The 23,260-nt window shown below is 39.3% G+C and overlaps 1 protein-coding gene and 1 long non-coding RNA gene across 3 annotated transcripts; one reads left to right on the top strand and one right to left on the bottom strand.

Moving 5' to 3' along the window:
- The first annotated feature begins 326 nt into the window (after nt 1-326).
- LOC307045790 (coiled-coil domain-containing protein 85C-A-like) lies at nt 327-22,917 on the top strand. Of its 2 annotated transcripts, none has more exons than XM_079691744.1 (2): nt 327-1,089; nt 21,329-22,917. In XM_079691744.1, exons 1-2 carry the CDS (start codon nt 438-440, stop codon nt 21,349-21,351), a joined length of 675 nt encoding a protein of 224 aa, XP_079547870.1. In that variant the 5' UTR covers nt 327-437; the 3' UTR covers nt 21,352-22,917. The 2 variants fall into 2 exon arrangements, with proteins under 2 accessions (XP_079547870.1, XP_079547869.1); XM_079691743.1 differs by lacking the exon at nt 21,329-22,917 and adding an exon at nt 12,890-12,937.
- On the bottom strand, nt 7,248-10,594 carry LOC307012954. The gene is made up of 3 exons (XR_013800790.1): nt 10,469-10,594; nt 7,880-7,972; nt 7,248-7,681 (listed from the first exon to the last, which is right to left on the bottom strand). It is a non-coding gene; the product is annotated as an uncharacterized lncRNA (long non-coding RNA).
- Nucleotides 22,918-23,260: the final 343 nt, after the last annotated feature.

The following is a 23,260-nucleotide window of genomic DNA, read 5'->3' as shown; positions in this document are numbered from 1 at the left end:
AATATAACAACAATTATATTTGCATTAATCTAACAATAAAATGTTTGCATGAAAATCACAATAAATTGATGCACAACATTTACATAAAACTAAATTTGCATTATTAAACAATAAAATACATTTTTAATATAGCAATAATAAAATGTGTATGAAGGACTAATACAATAAGACATCTGCATACAAATATAAGTAACAATAAAACAAAATGCATACATATAACACTATATATAACCCCCACCTCTCCTCCTCCCCGGCTCCAGTCCCCTGCTGCAGCCAGCAGCACTCATCGCGTCTCAGAGCTTCCAGTAAGACACTGAGACAAATGGCAGGGAGCTGTGTCTGTGGCCCGGTGTGTCTGCTGTCATGGATCCGGTCTAACCCAATTTAGCCTGCTGGTAGGACTCTGTGATCATCAGCCAGCATTAGAAGCTGTTGGGATGGACGCGGCTGATGTGAGCCAGCTGCCCGACGAGGAGCTGCTGATGCTGGGGAAGGATGACCTGGTCCGGAGGCTGAGGCGCTTCGAGAGCCTCAACATGGACCTGATCGTGGAGCAGGGAAACATGATGAAGGAGGTGAACCAGAGCCTGCAGGTACACCTTCACGAGATCCGGAGTCTGAATGAGGCCAACCAGAAACTGCAGGGAGATAACCAGGAGCTCCGGGAGCTCTGCTGCTTCCTGGACGATGACCGGCAGAAGGGCAAGAAGGTGTCCCGGGAGTGGCAGCGCTTCAGTCGCTACACCGCCAGCGTCCTGTGGAGGGATGTTGGGCTGTACCAGCAGAAGCTGCGGGAGCTGGAGGGCAGTCAGGAGGCGCTGAGGAGTCGGACAGAGAACACGGAGCTGAAGGAGATCCTCCTCATGCTGCATGAGGACAGGAGCGGACCCGGCTCGCGGAGCTCCATAGACAGCCAGTCCAGCCTCAGCAGTCTCACCTACCCGGCGCTGCTGCGGGACGCCGGGGACGGGAGCAGTTCATCCAGCATCGGAAGCGCCGGGAGTCCGGACCACTCTCACTCAGAGCCTGAGGGGAAGATGGGCTCCATGAGGCGGGCTGCCGACCCCCACAGAGGAGCCGGGCTCAGTGGTGAGAGGTTACCCTTACCCGGTGTTCCCTGACAGAGATAACTAACCCAAGTACTGTACTGTGCACTTTTTAGGTAGGCCACTTCACTTGAGTATCTCCATGAAATGGCCTACTTTACTTCTACTCCACTACTCTCAAAAGGGAAATAATGTATTTTTACTGAACTACATTTATTGAACACATTTAGCTACTTTTAACTAAATGCATTCCTATAAATGTAACTAGTGGACTAACTCAGTCACAAGAGTCAAATTATTTAAATATTTTACGAAAAGTCACTCAGAATTTTGTTTGTCTACAACATTAAGATGTGATGCAACAATAATAGAAATGTCACATATAAAAATAATTACACATAAAGGCCATTTTCTATTTTGACCTTTAACAGCATCAATAATTATAATCCAGTAATTAGGCTGTTATGCACTTTTAACTAAATGCATTCCTAGAAATGTAACTAGTGGACTAACTCAGTCACAAGAGTCAAATTATTTAAATATTTTACGAAAAGTCACTCAGAACTTTGTTTGTCTTCAACAGTCAAATGTGATGCAACAATAATAGAAATTTCACATATAAAAATAATTACACATAAAGGCCATTTTCTATTTTGACCTTTAACAGCATCAATAATTATAATCCAGTAATTAGGCTGTTATGCATAACAAATTAAAGTGGGCCTACTTTTACTTTTGCTACTTTAGGTAGTCTACATTTTGATGCCAATACTTTTGTACTTTCAATGTAATGTCCCCTATTATAGTCTTTGTCAACAATATATTGTAGGTCTCAGTTATATACAGAACCTGTCTCTGAAGTGTTTGACTGAAACACCAAACAGATCATTGCAGCATCCCATAATCCCCTCTGTTTCAGCCCTGTTCCAAAAGTGCTGATTCTGTGCCAGCTTTAAATGCTAATGGGTTGCTGCAAAAACAAAAAGAGAGGGGGTCTTTGTTCCTGACACTTTCTTAACACAGAGGTGACATATTAATGTATAAAAGACATGAAAAGTGGATTTTGTATAATAGGTGCATTTCCAATGCAGGACTTTTACTGTATTTAACTATTCTGTAACGCTGCTTTTACTACTTATTGCACCATCATTGTAAGTGATAGTGAAAATACCAGTTCAGGTAATCTGTGTTCTAAAAAGTTTATTTCAAAATGTGTGATAATGAATTCTAAATTAACTCAAATGAGAGTGTAAAAACAAATAAATACAAAATAACGAAACTTAAAGATATACAGTACAATGTTTCTGGTCTTGCAGTACAGATATCGAAGTGCTCTTCACAGATTATTGTTTCATTAAAATGATCACAAAGCAACTCTCAACAGACCCCTAAGCACGATGATACTTCAACTCAGAAGGTCAGAACTGTGATATATTTTGATGCCAATACTTTTGTACTTTTACTCAAGTTAGATTTTGAATACAGGACTCAATACACTTTAATATTGCTACTTTTACTTAAAGGGGAACTATTATGCAAAATTCACTTTTTGATGTCTTTTATAATAATAATAGATTTAATTTGTTAGCGCTTTTACAGGTGCTCAAGGACGCTTTACATATATAGTGAAGAGAAAATAAAATAAAGGAAACACAAATAAATATATAGTTAAAGTTAAAGTCAAATAATACAAAAACAATCAAACATTAAAAGCCAAATTGAAGAGGTGAGTTTTTGTGAGTTTTTTGAAGGTGGTGAGGTCGGTGCAGTCTCTGATGGGTTGTGGGAGTGAGTTCCAGAGGGAGGGGGCAGCGACGGAGAAGGCTCTGTCCCCCCAGGTCCGGTGATTGGTGCGGGTGTGGATGGATAGGAGGTTGGCTTCTGATGAGCAGAGGCAGCGGGAAGGGGTGTGGTGGTGCAGCAGGTCTGTGAGGTAGGGGGGGCCTGGTTGTTGAGGGCTTTGTAAGTAATCAGGAGGACTTTGAAGTTGATTCTTTGACGGACGGGGAACCAGTGGAGGTTCTGGAGGATGGGAGTGATGTGGTCTCGGGAGCGGGTGTGGGTGAGGAGGCGGGCAGCAGAGTACTGGATATGTTGGAGTTTATTGAGGAGGTTGGATGGTATGCCATAGAGGATGCTATTACAGTAGTCGAGTCGTGAAGTGATGAATGCATGAATCAGGGTTTCAGCAGCAGAGGAGGAGAGTGATGAGCGGAGACGGGCAATGTTTTTGAGGTGGAAAAAGGCGGTCCTGGTGATGTGATTGATGTGGTGGTTGAATTTGAGCTGACTGTCGAAGATGACTCCGAGGTTGCGGATGTGAGGGTGGGGAGATAGAGTGTGGCTGTCAATGGTGGAGTTGAAATTCTGGATATCTTTGATACGGGATGGGGGCCGATGAGGATGATGTCTGATTTGGCACTGTTCAGTTGGAGATAGTTTGTTTGCATCCATGCTTTTATTTCTGAGAGACAGTTGGTGAGAGTGGAGTGTGTTGTGGGGCTGATGGTTTTTGTTGAGATATTTTATACATAAATATGTGTCCCCAGTGTGTCAGGGAACTCACAAAGTGTCAGAAAACAAAACCCTCTCTCTTTTGCCTCCGTACCCACATCTCTAAAAAATAAAATAAAAGGGTGCTAACAAGCAGATCCAGAATTTTTGCTCCTATAACGTCATTGGCGACATACGGCCGACGTGACACGTCCCAACCTATCGTCTCCGTATACAGTCGCAGCTTTATGTCTGTGTATTCAACAGGATGCTTGCAGAAGGCACTTCAGTAAAGTTGTTTATATATATATATATAATACATATAATGGCACTGTTCTAGCGGTAAACACACAAGAAAGAACATGTCAAGCTATGTGCTGTATCAGATACAATGCGCGGCAAGCATGCTAACACTCAGAGCTAACAATGGAGCTAACGCTGTTGGCTACTGGAGAGAATATGTGTAACGTAATGTCCTTGTGGTGAACCCTGCGAGAGAGAAAGGTTTGAGTTGAAGTGCTTGGGAGCATAATATGGCATTTAATCACCGCAGCGTTTATCTGAGCTTCTCCTGGTAGAAATCTCTCTTAGCAGGGGAAAGCTGTGTGACGCTACAAAGGGGCGTGGCTAGCAGCAGCCGTTCCATTTATAGCAGAATCAGCCAGTTTGGAACAGGGCTGGAATAGAGGGGTATGAGCATGAGGCATGGCTACAATGGGTGATCTGTTTGGTATTTTAAGCAAAAGACTTCACAAATGTGTTTTGTATAGGTATGGCCCTACAATATATTTGTCAAATATAGCATAATAGGTCCACTTTAAGTTTAAAACCTTAGTACTTCTTCAACCTCTGATTCATTCCTCATCCAGCCATAATTGATCCTTTGTCCCTCTCAGTCCTTCCCTCTTTAACACAGGGTCGGGGGGGTTGGGCGTGCTGACCGATTGTAATTCAAGAAGTCCTCTGTCATTTGCTTTTAGTCGCTCAGCGTTTTCTCAGTGTGTGTGTACCTAGTGTGTGTGTTTTGCCCTGAGGTCAGCACTGTCTGTTTCAGTGACTTTGAATGCATCACAGAGGTCACAACAACCTTACGGCTAGGTGTACTGAACAAGCTTACACTAACATTTAGGTTTAATTTATCGTCATAATGCAACATAGGGTGTCATAATGAAATACAACTGTAGCTAAGTACATCATCCTACACACAAATAGCTATTTTCAAAGCCATAGTCCACTAGGGGTTTCACAACTACCAATATTTACTAGTCGACACGTTTTTCAAAATAGCAGTCGACTAGTCGTTACGTCATAATAAAGACACACAAAGGGAGGTGTACAACTGTATTTTATATTGGAACTCATACAGTAACATTAAACACTGCATTTTAATTTGTGTTACATGGCTGAGTAAATAACAAACAGTAACTGGACTCACCAAAATCGACAGCAAAAAACTCTTGTTTACATAAATGCCACGTAAATCCAGTGCGCAATAGCGCAACACCTTATTCGTTGTCCTCCACGATAACGTCCACCTTTCCATATTTTTGGTTTGGTTTGAACACCAACGCATCGACATATGAGGGAAGGAGGCTTGACCGCTTTCGGGTGACAGTGTTGCCTGCCAGGGGAAAAACCCTCTCACTGGGGTGCTTGTGGCTGGAATAGCCAGGTAGCTCCTCGAAAGCGGGGGAAGCGGTGCACGTTTTCTGCCCACCACTCCAGTGGATTATCCATTGTGGGGATATGCGGTGTCCGCTGGCAGTAATCCCGTAGCTCATCATCCGCATCACTGTTGACCCGTGTTTTCTTGCTGCTCGTTTGCCTCTGTTCAGTGCTGACGCCGGTCCGTTGCTCACTGGTGCTAGCATTACTGCTAGTGCTAGCTGTCGGCAGCGGGTGTTTCATCTTCAGATGGTTGCGCATAGCAGATGCATTTGTATTGTACTTCAGTACAGCTGGACACAACTGACACTTCACTGTGGAGTTGGTTACATCTTCGTTGAAGTACTGCCATACATAAGAATGTCGGACGTGTTTTGGAGCATTTTGCAGCACCTCGTTTACCTCCATTTTTTTCACGACTAGTTGACTAGGGCCTACAGCGCCGACTAGTGGTAAAGGTAGTCGACTAGTCGACTAGTCGATTAGTTGGGGAAACCCCTATAGTCCCCAGTCAAGACTGGTGGTGCTGCCAAATGCAAGACAAACAGCTGGTATAAAATCCCCGCCTGTGTGAATGTGTAAATTCACAGGATTATAAAATCACTGCTCATCTACAGTAACTATGACAACTTTAGTTTTTTCTATTAAATGAATGTGTTTCTTTAGATGTATTCTTAGGAAATACAATAAAACTTAATTTGTTCATCTACACTCTAAATGGTAATAAGTTGACTTTACTTAGAAAACTTCAGGAAACCGATTGCCTCAACATTTCCAAGTAAAGTTAATCATTCATTTTTAAGTTGTTTCAACTTAAAAGTACTGAGTTCAGGCAACTTATATCATTACAGTAAACTTGAGTAGACCCAACTCAAGATCATTCATTATGATGACTATAAAAAGTTGGTTTAGACAACTTAAATATCTGAGTTATGTTGAATTAGCACAACTCATAATAAATAATAAAAGTGAACATTACTTGTCAAAGCAGTTCACCTTACTAGGGTAATATCAGGAAACCGATTGCCTCAACATTTTCAAGTAAGCTGAACTTAAAATGTTAAGCTGTTGTAACAAACAAGACATTTCAATGGTAATCATATTCACATTTTATTTGTTTTGTTAACAAACATATTTTGAGAGGCTGAATTCTGTGCTTTCATCAGAAAAATGTACACATTTATACAAAAATGTATACAAACAGAGTGCCTCTGTGTGCACCTCAACGCGGCCTTTGAAAAAGAATAATAATTACCAAAAAAAATCTCTTTTCCCGAAAGAGAAACGGTCCCACTGCATAGCAAGCCGATTTAGCTTTTATTCATTTCTGAACTAGTAAGAATGATAATTCTTGATATCAAAAATGCAATTCTTACTAGTAATAATGTTTATTTCTGATATCAAAAATTGAATTTTCACTAGTTAGAAAGCGAATTCTTGATATCAGAAATTAAATTGGAACTAGTTGTAACTTGTATTCTTGATATCAGAAATGCGATTTTAACTAATGAGATTTGCTTCGTTTTTCTCATTCATTTCAATGGGAGTTGGAATTTGAACTATAGTTCAAATCCCAATTTCTGATATATCAGGAATTCAATTGTTACTAGTTACAATTACATTTGAACTAGTAAAAATACCAATTTCTGATATCAAGAATTCAATTTGAACTAGTCGAAATGCCAATTGTTAATATCAAAAATACAATTTGAACTAGTTCAAAATCGTTTTTTTTATATCAGGAATTCAATTGTAACTAGTTATAAATAGAAATTGAATTATAACTAGTAACAATTGTATTCCTGATATCAAAAAGGATTTTGAACTAGTTCAAATTCCGACTCCCATTGAAATGAATGAGAAAAACGAAGCAAATCTCGCTAGTTAAAATCGCATTTCTGATATCAAGAATACACATTACAACTAGTTACAATTTAATCTCTGATATCAAGAATTCTCATTCTAACTAGTTACAATTCAATTTTTGATATCAGAAATAAACATTATTACTAGTAAGAATTGATTTTTCGATATCCTTCAGAAATGAATAAAAGCTAAATCGGCTTGCCATGCAGTGTGAGGGGCTCTGACTCACTGCATCAGGGCATTTTTTAGGCTGACTTCTGTGCTTCCATCAGAAAAATGTACACATTTATACAAAAACAATCTCATTCTTGCAATGTGGCCTTTGAAAAATAATAATAATAACAAAGAAAAATCACTTTTCCAAAAGAGAAAAAGTTCAAAATGGTTCTTAAGTTGTTGAGGGTATTGCAAATTGAGGGCGTAGATGAGTCCAAAAAGTAGGCACATGGTATCTGGGAGAGAATTGATGCCGTCCATCACCATTTTCCCTTCCAATATGATGGTGATTGCTGACGGTGCAAGGTGGAGTGAGCAGGTGAAGCCAGGCTGTCTTCAGGGATGACTGTAAGGATCCCGATGGAGCTGTTGGAGATGTATGGATCATCAACATCCTATAACATAGGCAACAGTAAAATTACAACCACAATAAAATTTTAAATGCAGAGTTTACCTTGGCTTGCTGAAGGCCCACTTTTGGCCAGTATCATAACAAAAGATAAAATATATTTATGTAACACAAGGGACAGGATAAAATAGATTGGGCGTCCTGTGGCGTAGAATTTAAATAATGATGAAAAAAGACTACTTACAAAGCAAGTCTTGAAGAAGTCATTGTTTTCATCACCCAGGATGACAGGAAGGCCTCGGAGGACTGCTGTTCACTTGCCATTAACATCTGTACCCTGAAATATATGGAAACACACATTACTCATAAGTGGTCAAGAATAATTTGTTAACAGAAAACAAAAAACAGTTTGTTTCTTTCTTGACGTGCCCAGAGGATTGGCTATCTCAAAGTCATCAATGTAAAGCCCAAGGACAATCCGGAGGGTCTCAGTTTTAAAGAAAGCCTTCTCACGATAGTGTGTGCCATCTCTATAAGTGTTGTATCCATCAACAGATTCATCTTGACTGAGAAGTTTTTCTAAAACATCAGCTCTGTTTAACAATTTTTGTAACATTTTGGTTCTTGTCCAAGCTTGTATTGAACTGGCATCACAAGAGGGAATTCCTTTTCAAAATATGATGCTCTTTTACCAGCTGAAAATGACTGATGCTGGCTGGTCACTCTCCACAAGAGTGACCAGCCAGCATCAGTCATTTTCAGGAACTGGTTATTCTCTTTGACAGCATTTGTAATCTCCCACAAAACAGAATCACTGTCAGTGACACCATGTTCACCAAGAATGTTTTTAATGGCATTATGCAAAAGAGGCTCTGATAAAAGAACAATCTGATTCAGATGTTGGATTACCTCCTGTACTGCAATGTCAGATATATGCAAGATTGCCTGCAGTTTTAGAAATACTGAGGCTAAATTGTGTTCCAGTTGATGCTGTAAATCATCCAGATTTTCAATTTGAGCCTCTTCCTCATTTTCCTCTTGAAAAAAACGATAGGATCATTGTAAAGAGCCTCATCTTGTGGTGCATCTTGAGACAGATTCAGATCTGAATTGTAAGCTGCACTGGTCACAGCAATGTCAGGGTTCAACTTCTTCTGTCTTGGATGACTATGTTCTTTACATTTATGAGCATTAAATGTTGAGTACACATTGCTCTCAAAAGTGCAGTTTTCAAATGGAGTGATGATGTTGGCGCAAAATGGGTGAAGAAAATTACTTCTGTACAGGGTTCTTCAAAATCGCAAAGAGGACAATGGTATATAACAGGGAGATCACCAGCTTCGCTCATCTGCATATCATGGGAGTGATATCTTAAATGGACTTTTAAGGCATTAAATGACTTGAATGAACACAGACAATCTTTGTAGAGGCATGGAATTGGAGTGGTTCTGGCATAGCTTCCATGTTTTAAGCGATAGTGCTTCATTAGCTGAGCCCTCTTTTCAGAAGAAAATAGGCAGTACTTAGATTGCCAATGCATGTTTTCTGTTTCTGAAGATCAATACCTACACACAAAAAATAGAAAAACACAATAAGTTAAACTGCATTCAAACTATACAGGGTTTCGACACAAATTCTGAAATCAAATTTCATGCATTTCCAGAGCATGACAACATATAGAATAACACTTTACCAAACTAATAATGCAAATAAGGCCTGCAACTATGTTAGAAATAATTTACTAAGCATTTATTGGAAATGTTTTTTAAGTGTTTTTTTCGTGTTATTTTACAATGTTTGAAAATATACAATCCGCCCATATATATCAGTAGGTAGTTAAATGGGACGTTTTTGAATTGTAATTAAATTAATTCATTTATAAGGCAGCTTGTGTTAAAATATTGCATGTCAAATATCAGTTTTTAGTGTTTTAGGACACGGTAGGGCTGTGCGGTATGAACAAATTTAATATCACGGTATTTTTCCGAATTATAACGCAGTGTTTCCCCTGCCATTGTCTTGGGTTGACAGTGTGTGCTCTTATGTTGACAGTGTGTGCTCTTATGTTGACAGTGTGTGCTCTTATGTGTGTGTCGGGAGGGGATCCCCGTCCTTCAGAGAGCTGAGGAGAGAACGTCTTTTTTAAATTAATTTGTTATATATGCCAAATTGCAACTGAAGTAATCTATCTACGGTCACTTTTTGCATTGAACATGTGCTCTTTTATTAAATAAACTAAAGGCTTATGTTATTTATCAAATTTATGTGCATGTTTCAGCTTCCACTGCATTGCTTTGCACGTTCTAGCTCTGTTTCTGAAGGGCGGGGCTCCCCTTCTGACACACACACACGAATGCACACACTCACAGTCAGAGACCAGAGCAGAGGAAAGGCGGAGAACAAAGTGTAAAAAGTCAAACAACTCTGCATTATAGCCCCTTTTAAATTAGTTTATCATTATTTGTTTAGCCTCAAGCCGTCATTGTTACGGAGGGGCAGGGCACACAGCCTGCTTAAAACTAACGTAGCGTGCACATTCTAAAAATAGCTCACTGATCACGATGAGCAAGTAAAAATGGTTAATATCGTCTGTTAGCTGAGTTTCTTCCTGTGAAGTGGGTGCATCATTAATAGGTTTAGAATGTTTAAATGTTAAGAAGCTCTAAGACGCTGTTTATTGCAAGACGTTGCGTCCGGTGGGGTGTTGGGGCAGAATCTCTGCTCCGCGCCGTTCCTATATGAGCGGGTTCTCAAAAGAAAGAAAAATTCAAAGCAGCCAGGATAAGGGTTAAACAATAATCTGCTTTAAATGCAAAAACATACAATACATCACCTAATCACGAAGCACTCTGCAGAGTACTCCGGGCTCAGGTTCTACCACCGTGTGAGACACGTCTCAGGAACGGCAAGTCTAAAACAAGAAAGAGCGCCGATCTTCAAAATGATCACAACATTTATACACAGGTGGGGAGGAGTTTTATCGCTTGCTCTTCCCTAGATATTTGTAATTGGCGAGTTCACTTCTGAGCGAGCTAGCAAGTGAGTTGGCAGTGTTCCGTTGGTCGGTTTCCCTTCTGGGCGGGACCCCAGGTAGTGAGTCAGCAGTTTGTTGATTCCATCTGTTGCTTCACAGTGTATGTGTGTGTGTGTGTGTGTGTGTGTGTGTGTGTGTGTGTGTGTGTGTGTGTGTGTGTGTGTGTGTGTGTTTGCCCCTCTGCCCTTAGGCAGATCCCCCAATCAATGATTTGGAGTCATGACAGAGGACTCTTTGACAGGACACATACTCATTCCCCCTAAACATCTTCAACACACACACACATCCTATCATGTATCTTATCACACAACAGCCACCTGTTTTTCTCTATGAAAGACATATTTGTAAATATCCAAACGCCATCGTCCCATGACAGTCACCGCATCAATCAACCAACATAAGTTAATTGTTCTTGTGGCTTAATGGCTTCCCTGAACTTCCCTTCACTCCAAAGTCAGCTTACTAGGAATGAATACATTTTATTGATAAGCTCAAAAGGACATTTATCTCGTTTACTGCTGGGTGACCCAAGTCTCAAGGCCTGCAGGATGTGTAGGAGATAAATCATTAATTCTACAAGACTTTAACTGCCTTATATCTGGAAATGTATCTGGGAATTCCCCTGTTGATTGCAAGGACTATTGATAATTAACAGAGAGACCCAAGGGGCCTCTTCTTGGTATCTGCAAGGCAGAAGTCACTCAATGCAGAAATCACAAGTTTAACACACATTCTATATAAGGTGACATTAAAATGAATATACCAGATTGAACTTTCCTGCCATAACACGTTACTTTAATCCTTCAAATAATTCAAATAATACTTCAGGGGGCAACCAGGCTTAACAGGCAAAAGTGAGAACAATAGCAACGCCTAAAATGGCGGTAGAGGAACGTGCAGCAGTGGCTAATGTGTGCGTGTGCTAAGAGGGAATGCAGCAGTTGCTGCAGTGTCAACCGTTAACGAACATGCTGCTTTTGCTTTTACACAAGTTTTCTTCAAATACATTTATTTAACCGGAATTAATTCCACGCCATATGCCTACATGACGGGCTAACTTTATTAGCTTTAAAGTTAGCTCTTACCTTATAGCCTTACCACGATCTTTACTTAAAGGGAGGGAATCCTCATGACACTCATTTTTAAATAATTATCATCCGATAAAACAGACCAGTCTCTGCCAGTCTTTTTTTTTTTTTTTTTATCCGATGACGTTATCAGTGATTTTAAGCTGATTAATTACCGAAATAACATCAACCCTGTGGGCGGTGCCATTTTGACGAGTCACATGACTTATTTTACCGGACGTGACGTGAACTGTGCATTTGGTGTCGAGGACATATGTGCTTTGTGCATGTTGTTTACTGTAGTTACTCTCACAATTATATTTAAATATGCCTCATTGTATCGCGAAACATTGCCACAATTCGGATAGGAACAATCCACGGAATGCTCGGTTCCATCTATCGACTGAGGACCAGAAGTAGTGCTAGGAGTAAGAAAAAGGTAAGGTATGTTATGGCGCATTTCCACTGCAGTGGATAGCCCCGTTTAAACGTCCTTTAGCGTCCTTAAGCGGCCAGGCCAGTTTTTGGTGGCCTTTCCATATAGCGTAGTACCGGCTAGCGGGTACTTGTTCCCAGTTTTTCCGGCCCCATAAAATCGTGGTTCTAGGGCCAGGGACAATGAGGCTGAGTATGCTAAACTAGAGAGGGAATCGCTAGCAAGGGTGGTACTACATGCATACATTACTAGTAATCAAATTCATTGTATCTACTAAGTAGGCCTAAATTGGGGTTGTATGGTTTGCCTGTAGTTGGCCTTTTAATTAATAAAATATTTGAATTTGAAGTTTTGTCGATAGGGATCTTTTGGAATTATCTAGTCTTTGTAATTGTCCGGCGACGTTTCTCAGACTGTCCAGACTGCTTTAATTCTCTAGCCTAAATCAGTAAATGTTCTAAAATGTTTGCTGGGGCCCTGACAATACATTAGCCTACAGGAATGTCAGTATTGCCATCATTTAGGCCTGATGACTAGTGAGACAAGCTTCCCTTTTCCTTTTGCCTTCAATGATAGTAAAAGTTTCAGCTGAAAGTTAGGGACAACTTTAGCCCCCCGTCCCGTCCCGTCCCATTCTGGCATTCATGTATGTTCTTGTAAAAATTAGAGACATTTTGGATACAACATCCCTACAAGGTTTTATATTTTTCATTTCAGCTGTTAGAAACCCTGCTCACACCTAAAAGTGACAATGCACCGACTGCTACAGTGTCAAGCCCTAGCCAAGCTGTGACCAATTCATTGGATGATGCAATCGAATTTGAAACTGACCCAGCAATGTTAGTGCCATACATGCCAGAGGGACCACCAGAGGCACATTGTAAATGTTGCAAGCATGCAAATCCAGTGTCAAAACATGGTAAGTCTGGAGATTTATTCCAAAAATGACATCAATAATGTAGCGTTCCAGTGAAGGACACTGGAGCTGTGGTTTGTCAGACTGGCCTTTAAAAAAAATGTGTTTGCTCTAACACTACCTACCCAAAATGTGTGGCAAATAAAATATTTTGAGTATGCAAATACTTTTATATTCCACCAAAATTTCAATATTTTTCTGTTTTTCATGGTGACTTACCATTTTCTGAAAAAATAAAATAATTTACCTATCTACTACCATGCAATTTTGTCAGTTTAGGGTTACAGCAAACAAAGAATATTTTAAGGCCAGCCTCAGTATGTCAACCACCTGAAGAAAACTAATCGGGGGGGGGGGGGGGGGGGGGGGGTAAATCTGTTAATGGTTCCCCACATTCCTCGAGTGAATGTTAGTGATCATTTTTAACAGATCACATTGACATGGTATTTGATTGGAGTGGACCAACTTGACAACTGAATATAGAGGCCTAAATAGATGATTCAGGAATTTGTCTCCATTGTGACATGCAAAGAAGTTGTTCTGTTCCCTTTCCATTGGTCAAGTAAGTGTTATGTTTTAAAGGAGTGTAGACTGTAATGCGTCAATTTTTAATGATGTGGTCCACCTGTGGAGGGGGAATTGAGGTGGGGTGGTTTTTTTAGGGGGGGGGGGCAGATGATATCACATGACAGCACCTTGTTACATATATTGCATTGATCTTCTCTGTATCTAGATTGTGCCATTACATTTATTATTTTATTTGCACTTACAGATATGTCAGTGCAGACCGACATGGATCAAATGATACGTGCCATTGCAGTGGACCACCCTTATTCATCAAACTCGAATAAGGATGCAAGTGCATCAACGCAACCACAACCATCTCCTGTGTCAAGTGCAGCTCAATCTTTCAACAGTCCTGCAGAGATAAGTGCTTAATTGACTTCTCAGAATGACAACCTGATAGGAGTGTTCAACATTTTCGTCAATACTTTTGAACTCCTTCAGTGTATCAAGATAGGTATTGATGCTATGTTTAATAATTGACCATGGCTTGGGTTATACAGTACTGTTCAAAATTATTAGAACACTTGGAAAATTCATAAAGTATTCATAATTTGGGGCTGCAGCGTGAGTATATTACATTGTAGGCCTATTACCTACAACTTCTAAATATCCAAATGACAATTTAAGCGACATCATTAAAATGTGATTTTTAAAATCTTTTAGGTTTTTCACGAAAAATTACTTTAACAATAATATATGAATGAATTTTCCAAGTGTTCTAATAATTTTGAACAGTACTGTATGTACTGCCATGTGAATTTCTGGTACATAACATGCTTGGAGTGACAAAAAATGAGAGATAGTGGACATGAGAGTGGGACATTTGGATTAACCCCTTGTGGTCTACATGCTTTGTGTATCAAGCAGCACAATGCACAACCAGTTGAAGTCAATTACGATGAAATAATCAACAAAAGTCAATCAAGAGTTTCTTGAATTCAATTGGATTTTATTAGGTATCACAAAAAAAATATGTCCTCCAATTTTTCTAATTTCACACTCTTATTCTTACAGATCTCCACCCCGGGCAACATAAGTCCTCTAGTCGTTAGACCAGAGGCTGAACGTCAAATAGATGAGGAGATATTTACCCTGGATGACAGTTTTGAGATGGAGGATGACGCAAAGGATTTGGACTTTGTTCCACAAACAGAAACTGAAAGTGAATCGGACAGCGAGTGTGACCCATCTGATGAACGTCCTACTGGTACCGATTTCGAACCCATTCAAGCTTTCACTGTACCTGACAACACTGCAGATGAAAGACAATTCATTGTTTTCGAATCTTGTATTGTTAACTTGTTCAGAAAATGCCAGAGAACAGGATGTGCTGCAGAAGTTAGGGAGTTCATGTTCAGCTTCCAGAAGTTAATCAAAAAATGTTTGATATTGAGAAACCTGAGAAGAGTGAAGTCGTAAATGCAACACTCCAGAATACCCGTTTTAGAAAAAAAAACTCTACCTAAATGCCCATGCTCTGAATAGTTTGTGAAATTTTTAGGTGAAAAATCAATTGTACAGTGCCACTTTGATGTTGAAATCAGACTAGGTCTTAAGGGAGCCTTCACTCATTGGTATAAATTACAGAAATCATTCTGCAGATATGTTATGCCTAACAATAGGTATTCTGAAAGTATTGTTAGATGAAAACAATTTTATAAGTGATTTTAATTTTAATTTGACCAATTCTATGGGGGCTGCCATTAACTGAAGATTGTGATGACACTACTAACAGTACAAGGTATGTCATTGTGTAGAAGAATAAAGGAATCAAAACTGGTTGATTTTTTTATGGTAGAAGGCATGTATGAAAAGATTGACAAGTTCTGAGCATTAATGTTTGGATAACATCTTTCAGCAGTTCACCACTCTCACACATAGCTTAGGGCAGTCTTAAAAATGTAAGGGTTGACTAGATTTTGATTGAACTTTTCTGTATCACAAAGTGATTGCACATTATTCTAACTTTATCATGCATGTCATGGAAAGCTTATACATCATGAATTTGTGGGCTCTGGTTCATGAATGGAACCACAGAAAACTTTGGCTGGCCTTAAAATATTCTTTGTTTGCTGTAACCCTAAAGTGACAAAATTAAATGGTAGGTTAAGGTACATGTAGGTAGGCAAATTATTATTTATTTTTTTAGAAAATTATAAAATCTGCATGAAAAATAGAAAAATATTGAATATTTTGTGGGAATTTATTTTATTTGTCTACTCAAAATATCTTTAACTTTCTACCAGATAATTCACATAGGCATCAATTTCAGGCTGGATACACATTGTCAGTTTCATCAGCCTCTCTGAATCCAGTGTAGTTTTCTTGTGGATCTGGGTATTTCTCTCGTATTACTTTGACAACACAGCTGGGGATAACTTTCCGCACAACTTTGCCAAGCCTCTTGTGACACCACCAAGTGAACTGCCTGTATGCCGCCAATCTGAACGTTCTGAAATAAAAACAAATGTTGTCAGTTTCTGTGGCACCTGATTCCGAGAAACTTGTGGGAAGACTGATTTGTTTGTTTGTTTGTTTGTTTGTAACCTTTATTTATTGAGATAAGTCCCATTGAGATCATAGATCTATTTTTCAAGGGAGACCTGCAGCAATTAAGTTCCACATGAAACATAAAACAACATAAAACAATAGAGGATATCATACAACGTATTTACAAGCTACATTTACATATTTATCAACATTTACAAATACCCATAGTTTCAAAGAGCATTTCACTTATACTTGCTTTAAAAACATTCAGAGGAATAAAATTGCTCAGTTTCAGTTTTAGCTGTAGACTGTTCCAAGCAAGTGGCGCTGCGCACATAAAAGCTGTCTTACCTAAGACAGTCCTTGCTCTTGGCACATCTAACAACACTACGTCAAGTGATCTCAGACAATAGCTGCTTGCAACTCTCTGTGTTATCAGAGAGCAGATGTAATACGGGAGTTTACCCAACATGGCTTTATAAATAAACGTGTACCAATGACTGAGCCTCCGTACAGTAAGTGATGGCAAACATGCCTTGGTATACAGTGTACAGTGATGTGTAAGTGCTTTACAATTTTTGACAAATCTCAGTGCGCTGTGATAGGCGGCATCTAACTTGTTCAGGCAATGGGCAGGTGCATTCATATACAACAAATCACCGCAGCACAGGTAAAAAGGTCACAGTGACTAGCCTTTTTCTGGCCTCAAGCGAGAAACAGGACTTGTTTCTGAAAAAGAAACCTAGTCTAACCCTCAGCTTTTTAAGCAGGTTATTGACATGAAGTACTTTTCTTCTTCTAACTTTCTTTATTTGATTGATTAACTACGATGGAATTTATTCAACTACATTGTACCATTATTATGTTAGGACTCCTAGCCTACATTGTTCTATAAAGAGTGCATTCTGTAGATATGCTTTTTGATTTCTTTTATCATGGCTATACTTAGTAAAGTTTTGGTTTTAAAAAAGTATCTGTCATTGTCCTTCATGTCCTTGCCATGCAATTGTAGACAGAATCCATTTGACAGGCTTTAGAATTAACAACCATAAACTTCTTATTGAATATGGTCGATACACAAATACTCCTGTAAATGACAGGTTGTGCAAACATTGCCATGAGATTGAGGATGAAAATAATTTCCTCCTAGAATGTAAACGTCATTATAAAACTTTTGATAAAGTCAATTCAATCTTTAATCCAGAACTTCCTAACCAAATAAAATGTCTTTAGTTGATATGTCCATTAATAATAATAATAATAATAATAATAATAATAATTGTAAAGTATATAATGCTAAGAACAAAGGGCTGTACCCGTCACATTTACCCACCTTCACCTTCAACCAAAGAGGTGCGTTTCACATCCTTCATGGCAACCAGTGCTGTTCTCAATACAGCTTTTTCTAACACCACAATGACGAATTCCCTGTGTGAACATATGCAATCCAATTCGTCTGTGGACAGTTTATTTTCAAGCTCTTCAAGCCCATGACAACACATGTTCATAAGAGGATTGTCCATGGCTACACACCGATCGCAAGTACACCATTCATGTACAGGTTTCCCAACTCGTCCCCCGAAATCAATTGCACGAATAAAGGGATCGTCTCCAGCAAGATCACCGTGCTGTTCATCCTCATCGTCACTGGATTCCTGACGGTTCTGGCCACTTGGCTCGAACCTGTATGGCTGAATTCCCCCATCCAATCTCTCCACATTGCTCAGAACTTCTTCCTCGGCTGACGAGTCCGAACTCAAATACTCTGCCATGTTTTCGTGTGTTTACAAAGTGAACGCACAGATGACATCACGACCTAGTTTTTCGGATCACGTGACTACTGAAATTTGCCAAAATGGCAGCTGCCTGACGGAATATACAGGTTTTGATCAAAAAGAGCTATAAAATCATTATTTGCCGGGGAATATCGCTGATTTCTTCAGGGTATGGTTTAAACATAATGTTTCACTAAATACTGAAGTTTTTATAAAATATCTAATGAGTGGAGCATTCCTTTAAACACAGTAAAAGTCGGTGTTCATCTGACGAAAGAGGATGACTCATTACAACAAATAACGATAGCTAACCCTGAATGATTTTGGCTAACTTCCCAACTCTGTAGCACAATATTGTTTGTTAAAACCATAGACTGGGTTAAAACGTACCTTCTAATGTCCTCAGACTCTTGACAATGATTTCTTCCCGCTTCGTTCCATGACCCATGACGTCGGTCTGACGTCTCTGTGGCAAACTGCGCATGCGTAGTCGCCCACGTGTGTTCAAAGAGAGCTGCTCACTCGTACTTTAAAGTAACAGTTACTTCAAGCTGATGAGTTAAATAACTTCTCTCACAAGAAAGTAATTTTAACTTGTTGTATTGAGTTAAGTTAACAAATAATGTAGATATCAGTTGATGTCACTATTTTGTTTAAGTAAGGGGTACTATTACAATTTACAGTGTAATTTTGGAAATTCTGATGTGTATGAAGATTGTTGTCTTATTTCTACTGATGCGTAGACGTATTTGGGTATCGTGACGTAACGCAAAGTAACGTTACGTTACGTCCGCAGTAACTTTAAGTCTTCCTCACACACACACTCGGCGGGACGTTGCGAGGCTCGCTGCTGCGAGGAGCGGACAGTGTGAGCTGGCCTGAGCACACACAGAAACTCCCAGCCAGGCTGCGGGTGTGAGTGTGCTCGGGCTGGGTTTCTGTGTCTCGCTGTCTCGCAGACGGCCACTGGGCTCACAGGGAGGGGGGGGGGGGGGGGGGGGGGGCAGGAGCTCCAACAAGCCGTTTAGGACATAGAGTGAATACACATACTTTACAGAGATGCTGTATGAGAAACCAATGTGAGTTTGGAAAATTGCACAATTTAAATCTATTCTAGTAGACCTCAACAATGGAATTATGATCAGTAGAAATGGCCATGGGACCTTTAAAGACGGTTTTGATTTATGGCTGCTGACAAGCGCTTAGAGCCTATTGACTATATTGATGTGTGTTTCATATTGTCAATCCAATATATTTAGCAAAGTGACCTTGTCAATGTACTGCTTAAAAACTGAAAATATGATGTGATATGAATGATAAGTTTGAAACTAAGATGTGTACACTCATTTTACAAATTCTCTGTGATACTTTGCTCCAGGAATATATATATATATATATATATATATATTTGTATAAGACTACCCTTGTCATATATGTATCATATATTTTAAATATGTATTTCCACCGGCAGAGGGCGACGTAACCCCACCTCACTTCCACAATAAAATATCTACATGTGATTCATTGCATGAGTAACATATTAAAGGTCACATGTCATGCTTTTCCGGTTATTACCCGTCCCCTTGTGTGTTATGAAGGTTTTTCTGCATGGAAACGGTGTGCAGAGTCAAAACCCTCAAAGTACACCCTGTAGCGAGTAAAACTCTAAAACAGAAAATACCTCCCCAAAACGCCTCGTTGGTGAAACGTCATCATGACGTCATCATCCATTTGATTCTTCCGTGTACGTGCTTACGAAAACACGTACCCGGAACTAAATGGGCCAATCCGTGGAGCCGTTACGTTACGTCCGCGGAGCCATTACGTTAAGCCCCTGCTGATTGGTCCAAATTGACCAATCCACACACACACACGCAGTACAGGCAGCCCTGCTGATTTCTGCTCCGTGCTGCAGGCTGATAAAATACAGTTGGGATCGCGCGAAATTCTCTCTGCAGACCCATTCTCACAGCGTTTATCAACCTATAAACCTTTTTCTTACTCAATATCAAGCCACACTTATTGTTTTTATTTCGGCTGTGACTTTGTGTGTGTTCAGGTTGAGTTTGGCTGTGTTTGGCTGTGTATCGCTAAACAAGGAAATCACGGAGGGGCAGGGGGGAGGGGGAGCTGCAGTGAGCGTTTAGTGGAGAAAGTGAATACTGCTGAATACACATACTTTACAGAGATGCTGTATGCGAAACCAATGTGAGTTTGGAAAATTGCACAGTATTTTTCTATTTTAGTATACCTCAACAATGGAATTATGATCAGTGGAAATGGCCGTGACCTTTAAAACCACAGACTGTATATTAAGACCCAGGATTCCATGTTTTTTATGGCTAAAAAACCACAACAAATGAACGAATAATACTCTACATGTGCCTCATGTTCCCAGTATACCATCAGATCACATTATGATGTATCTGGTTTCTTTAAAGAGAGAAATCTGAGCCATAATTAAAGTTAAAGTCTTTATTTGCGCAATGGCTCATTGAAGATTTGTGCAATTCACTTGAGCTGCAGCAACATTTTTTAAGTAAAAATATTTGTAACGCAACCCAAAAATTAAACTATTTTACATGAATTGTGCAATCTACAGCCGACACCGACATATACTGTACATGTAACGGTTTATATTTCCGTATTTGTTAAATATAAACCTACAAAATGTATTAATTATACGCAAAACATTATACATTACATTTAAAAATAGTTTAAGTCGTATGTTAGTGGCTGGTGGCGAGTGTGTGCTGACACTAGTCTGAGTCTCTCTCTCTCTCTCTCTCTCTCTCTCTCTCTCTCTCTCTCTCTCTCTCTCTCTCTCTCTCTCTCTCTCTCTCTCTCTCTCTCTCTCAGGACAGTTTGAATGACATATATTATCATGTATCTATGTGTGATTGCTAATATATGTTGAGTTGTGAGTGTGAGTCTTACATGGATTATCTTATTATTATATATATATAACTTTCATGACAATAACTGTACACAAATAAAGAGACGGGGGGAGGGGGTTCCGGGTTAAAAATACTTTTCTAATATTACATTCACATGCTTATTTTAGAAGTCTCCTACCCAGTGCACCCAAATATCCTTTAATCCTTACTTATTTTTGTAAAATACGATTCACCCTATTTTCAACACAAATAAAGAAAAAATAAAAGAACAAAGATGGATGAAAGATACATTCAAATCAAAGCATAGGACAAACTGGTTCATCATTGGTACAAATCACAAGCTATATGGAGTTTGAAGGGGGAAAGCCATTCTACAAAATGTGTCATATACATATACATTGCAAGTCATTGAAATGGTAAACCTTAGCTATAAGCGGTATACTGTCTGCAGGGTTGTCCACTTGCCAGATCTTTGATGTAATCTCACGTTACTGTGTCTTTTCTCCGTCAGGCGGTGTGGAGAAAGCTGGATGAAGCCGTTGGATCCAGCAAACTGTTTTAAAAGACCCTTAAAGACACCAAGGGAGCCACCAGAGGTCCCAACATCCCTACACTGCTGCCCGGGACTGGAGGCTCTTCAGCACAGTGTGTGTTCTGTTGGCTGTCAAACCAGGGTCTCCTCAGCCTGAAGACAGAATGGATATCCTGTCCTGCAAGACATTCATAACAGCCACTCTTCTACTCTGGGTCACAGATTTGTGCTGTATCTCATCTTGGAAACCTTCATTATTACTGCCATGTCGTACACTGTGAACACTGCGCAGTGTGTACATTTAGACCATGTTGTGTTGTCTCAAATCACACACTGCTGCTGTGCCATCGCCAGAAGTGATGAATGCTGCTGTTAGCTAGCAATGTTATCGTTTGCGGTAGCCAATCATTACGTACTGCTCAATTGACCAAATAGAAAATGGATAGCTTCTTTTCAACACCAGTGAAGTGATACGTTAATCAATTGAGAAAAAAAGCCAAATGTATAACCTTTATTTTTATAGTGCTACGTTCACAGGAGCAAACACATCACGGCTGGAGTTGCACAGCAACCCACATAAAGTGTTTTCATAGTTACTCCTACATTTTGCCATGCTTTTTATTTTTTTTATTTTGGGAAAATATCCAAAATGCATTGCTTTTTGGGTCATTGAGTTACACCTTGAAGGGGCATTTTAGAGAAAGAAGAGGGCTGTGTAAAATATATATATATTTCGGTATATAGATATCTATTTAGGTAACCTTGGACTAGCATGACTTGTATTTCTAAATAAGCTGTATATAGCTGACAGTATTTCAGCAGTCTATCATAGTGATATTATGAACACATTAAAAAGGCCATTTGTTGGTGATCGTAACATGAGGAGGAATTTCTTTCAGAAAAAGTACACAAAATAAGTAAAAGTACCTGTGATTGAACAGGATACTTATATCTGATGATATGAACAACCAATTCATATAATGTTGGGCAAGTTTAACCTACAGTATAAAAAGGCATTATGTTTAACATCCTATAGTCTGTTTCCAGACCTCTGATCACTACAGAATCTCCAATTGGTTCAGTGATTGATAGGGAATACATCCCAGCAAAATGGCAATTAATTTAAATCTAAAATGTTAGGTCAGATACATTTGGATTCAAAAATATGTAACAAGCCTAAAAAGTAAATACTTACATAGATCATTGGGCCACTATAATAAAAGGACATGTACTTAAAAAACTGAGAAATATCTGTTTATACAAATATTTGTATTTTTTAGTTAATTTTTTTATTTGGGAATGCTGTCAGTGAGGAGGAAGGAAAAAGTTACCAGGGGAGTTTCAGTGATGGCTGCCAGTCTCCATGTATCCACTAGGTGACACCATAACCCCATAAAATGGAATCTGGAAGGACACTATAGTGAGATGAGTGTGTTACATATGTGTGTTGATGTCTGTGTAGTTAGTATCCTAAATGTACCCTAACATGTGCCCTTTGGCTCAATAGTGCACAAATAAAATCGACTTTGTACATATTGTAAATAAAATCCCAAATTGGGATCAATAAAGTATATCTAATCTGATGAACACTCAACACCCATGTGTGAGTATATTGCAGTTGAGACACACCAAAGGTTTATACTTGCAAAGGTATTAAAGGCCATTTAATGCATCTAACACAGGTGTTTTTTAACATGTAGTTTAGCTATCACCAGAATAAAAATAAATAAAAATGTTTAAAGTTTGTTCATAATTAAATGACATATACGTTAAAAACCGATGTTGGTTCTGAAGTTTGCCGAGTACGCCCCCGATCACTCCCGAACGAGCGGTGACGTCACACGTGGCAAATATTGCCATTTGACCAAATCAGTCCAAATGGCAAGCAACGCGACAACTTCAGACAGCGAC

This window comes from Notothenia rossii, assembly GCF_949606895.1.
Source record: "Notothenia rossii genome assembly, chromosome: 7".
NCBI lineage: Eukaryota > Metazoa > Chordata > Actinopteri > Perciformes > Nototheniidae > Notothenia > Notothenia rossii.
The sequence above is the reverse complement of the archived record's forward strand: the minus strand, read 5'-3'. Positions and strand labels throughout refer to the sequence as shown.

Coding starts and splice junctions, on each gene's coding strand:
- LOC307045790 (XM_079691743.1), top strand. CDS start 438: ATGGACGCGGCTGATGTGAGCCAGCTGCCCGACGAGGAGCTGCTGATG. Junction 1,090..12,889: donor CAGAGGAGCCGGGCTCAGTG/GTGAGAGGTTAC, acceptor TTTTCATTTCAG/CTGTTAGAAACCCTGCTCAC.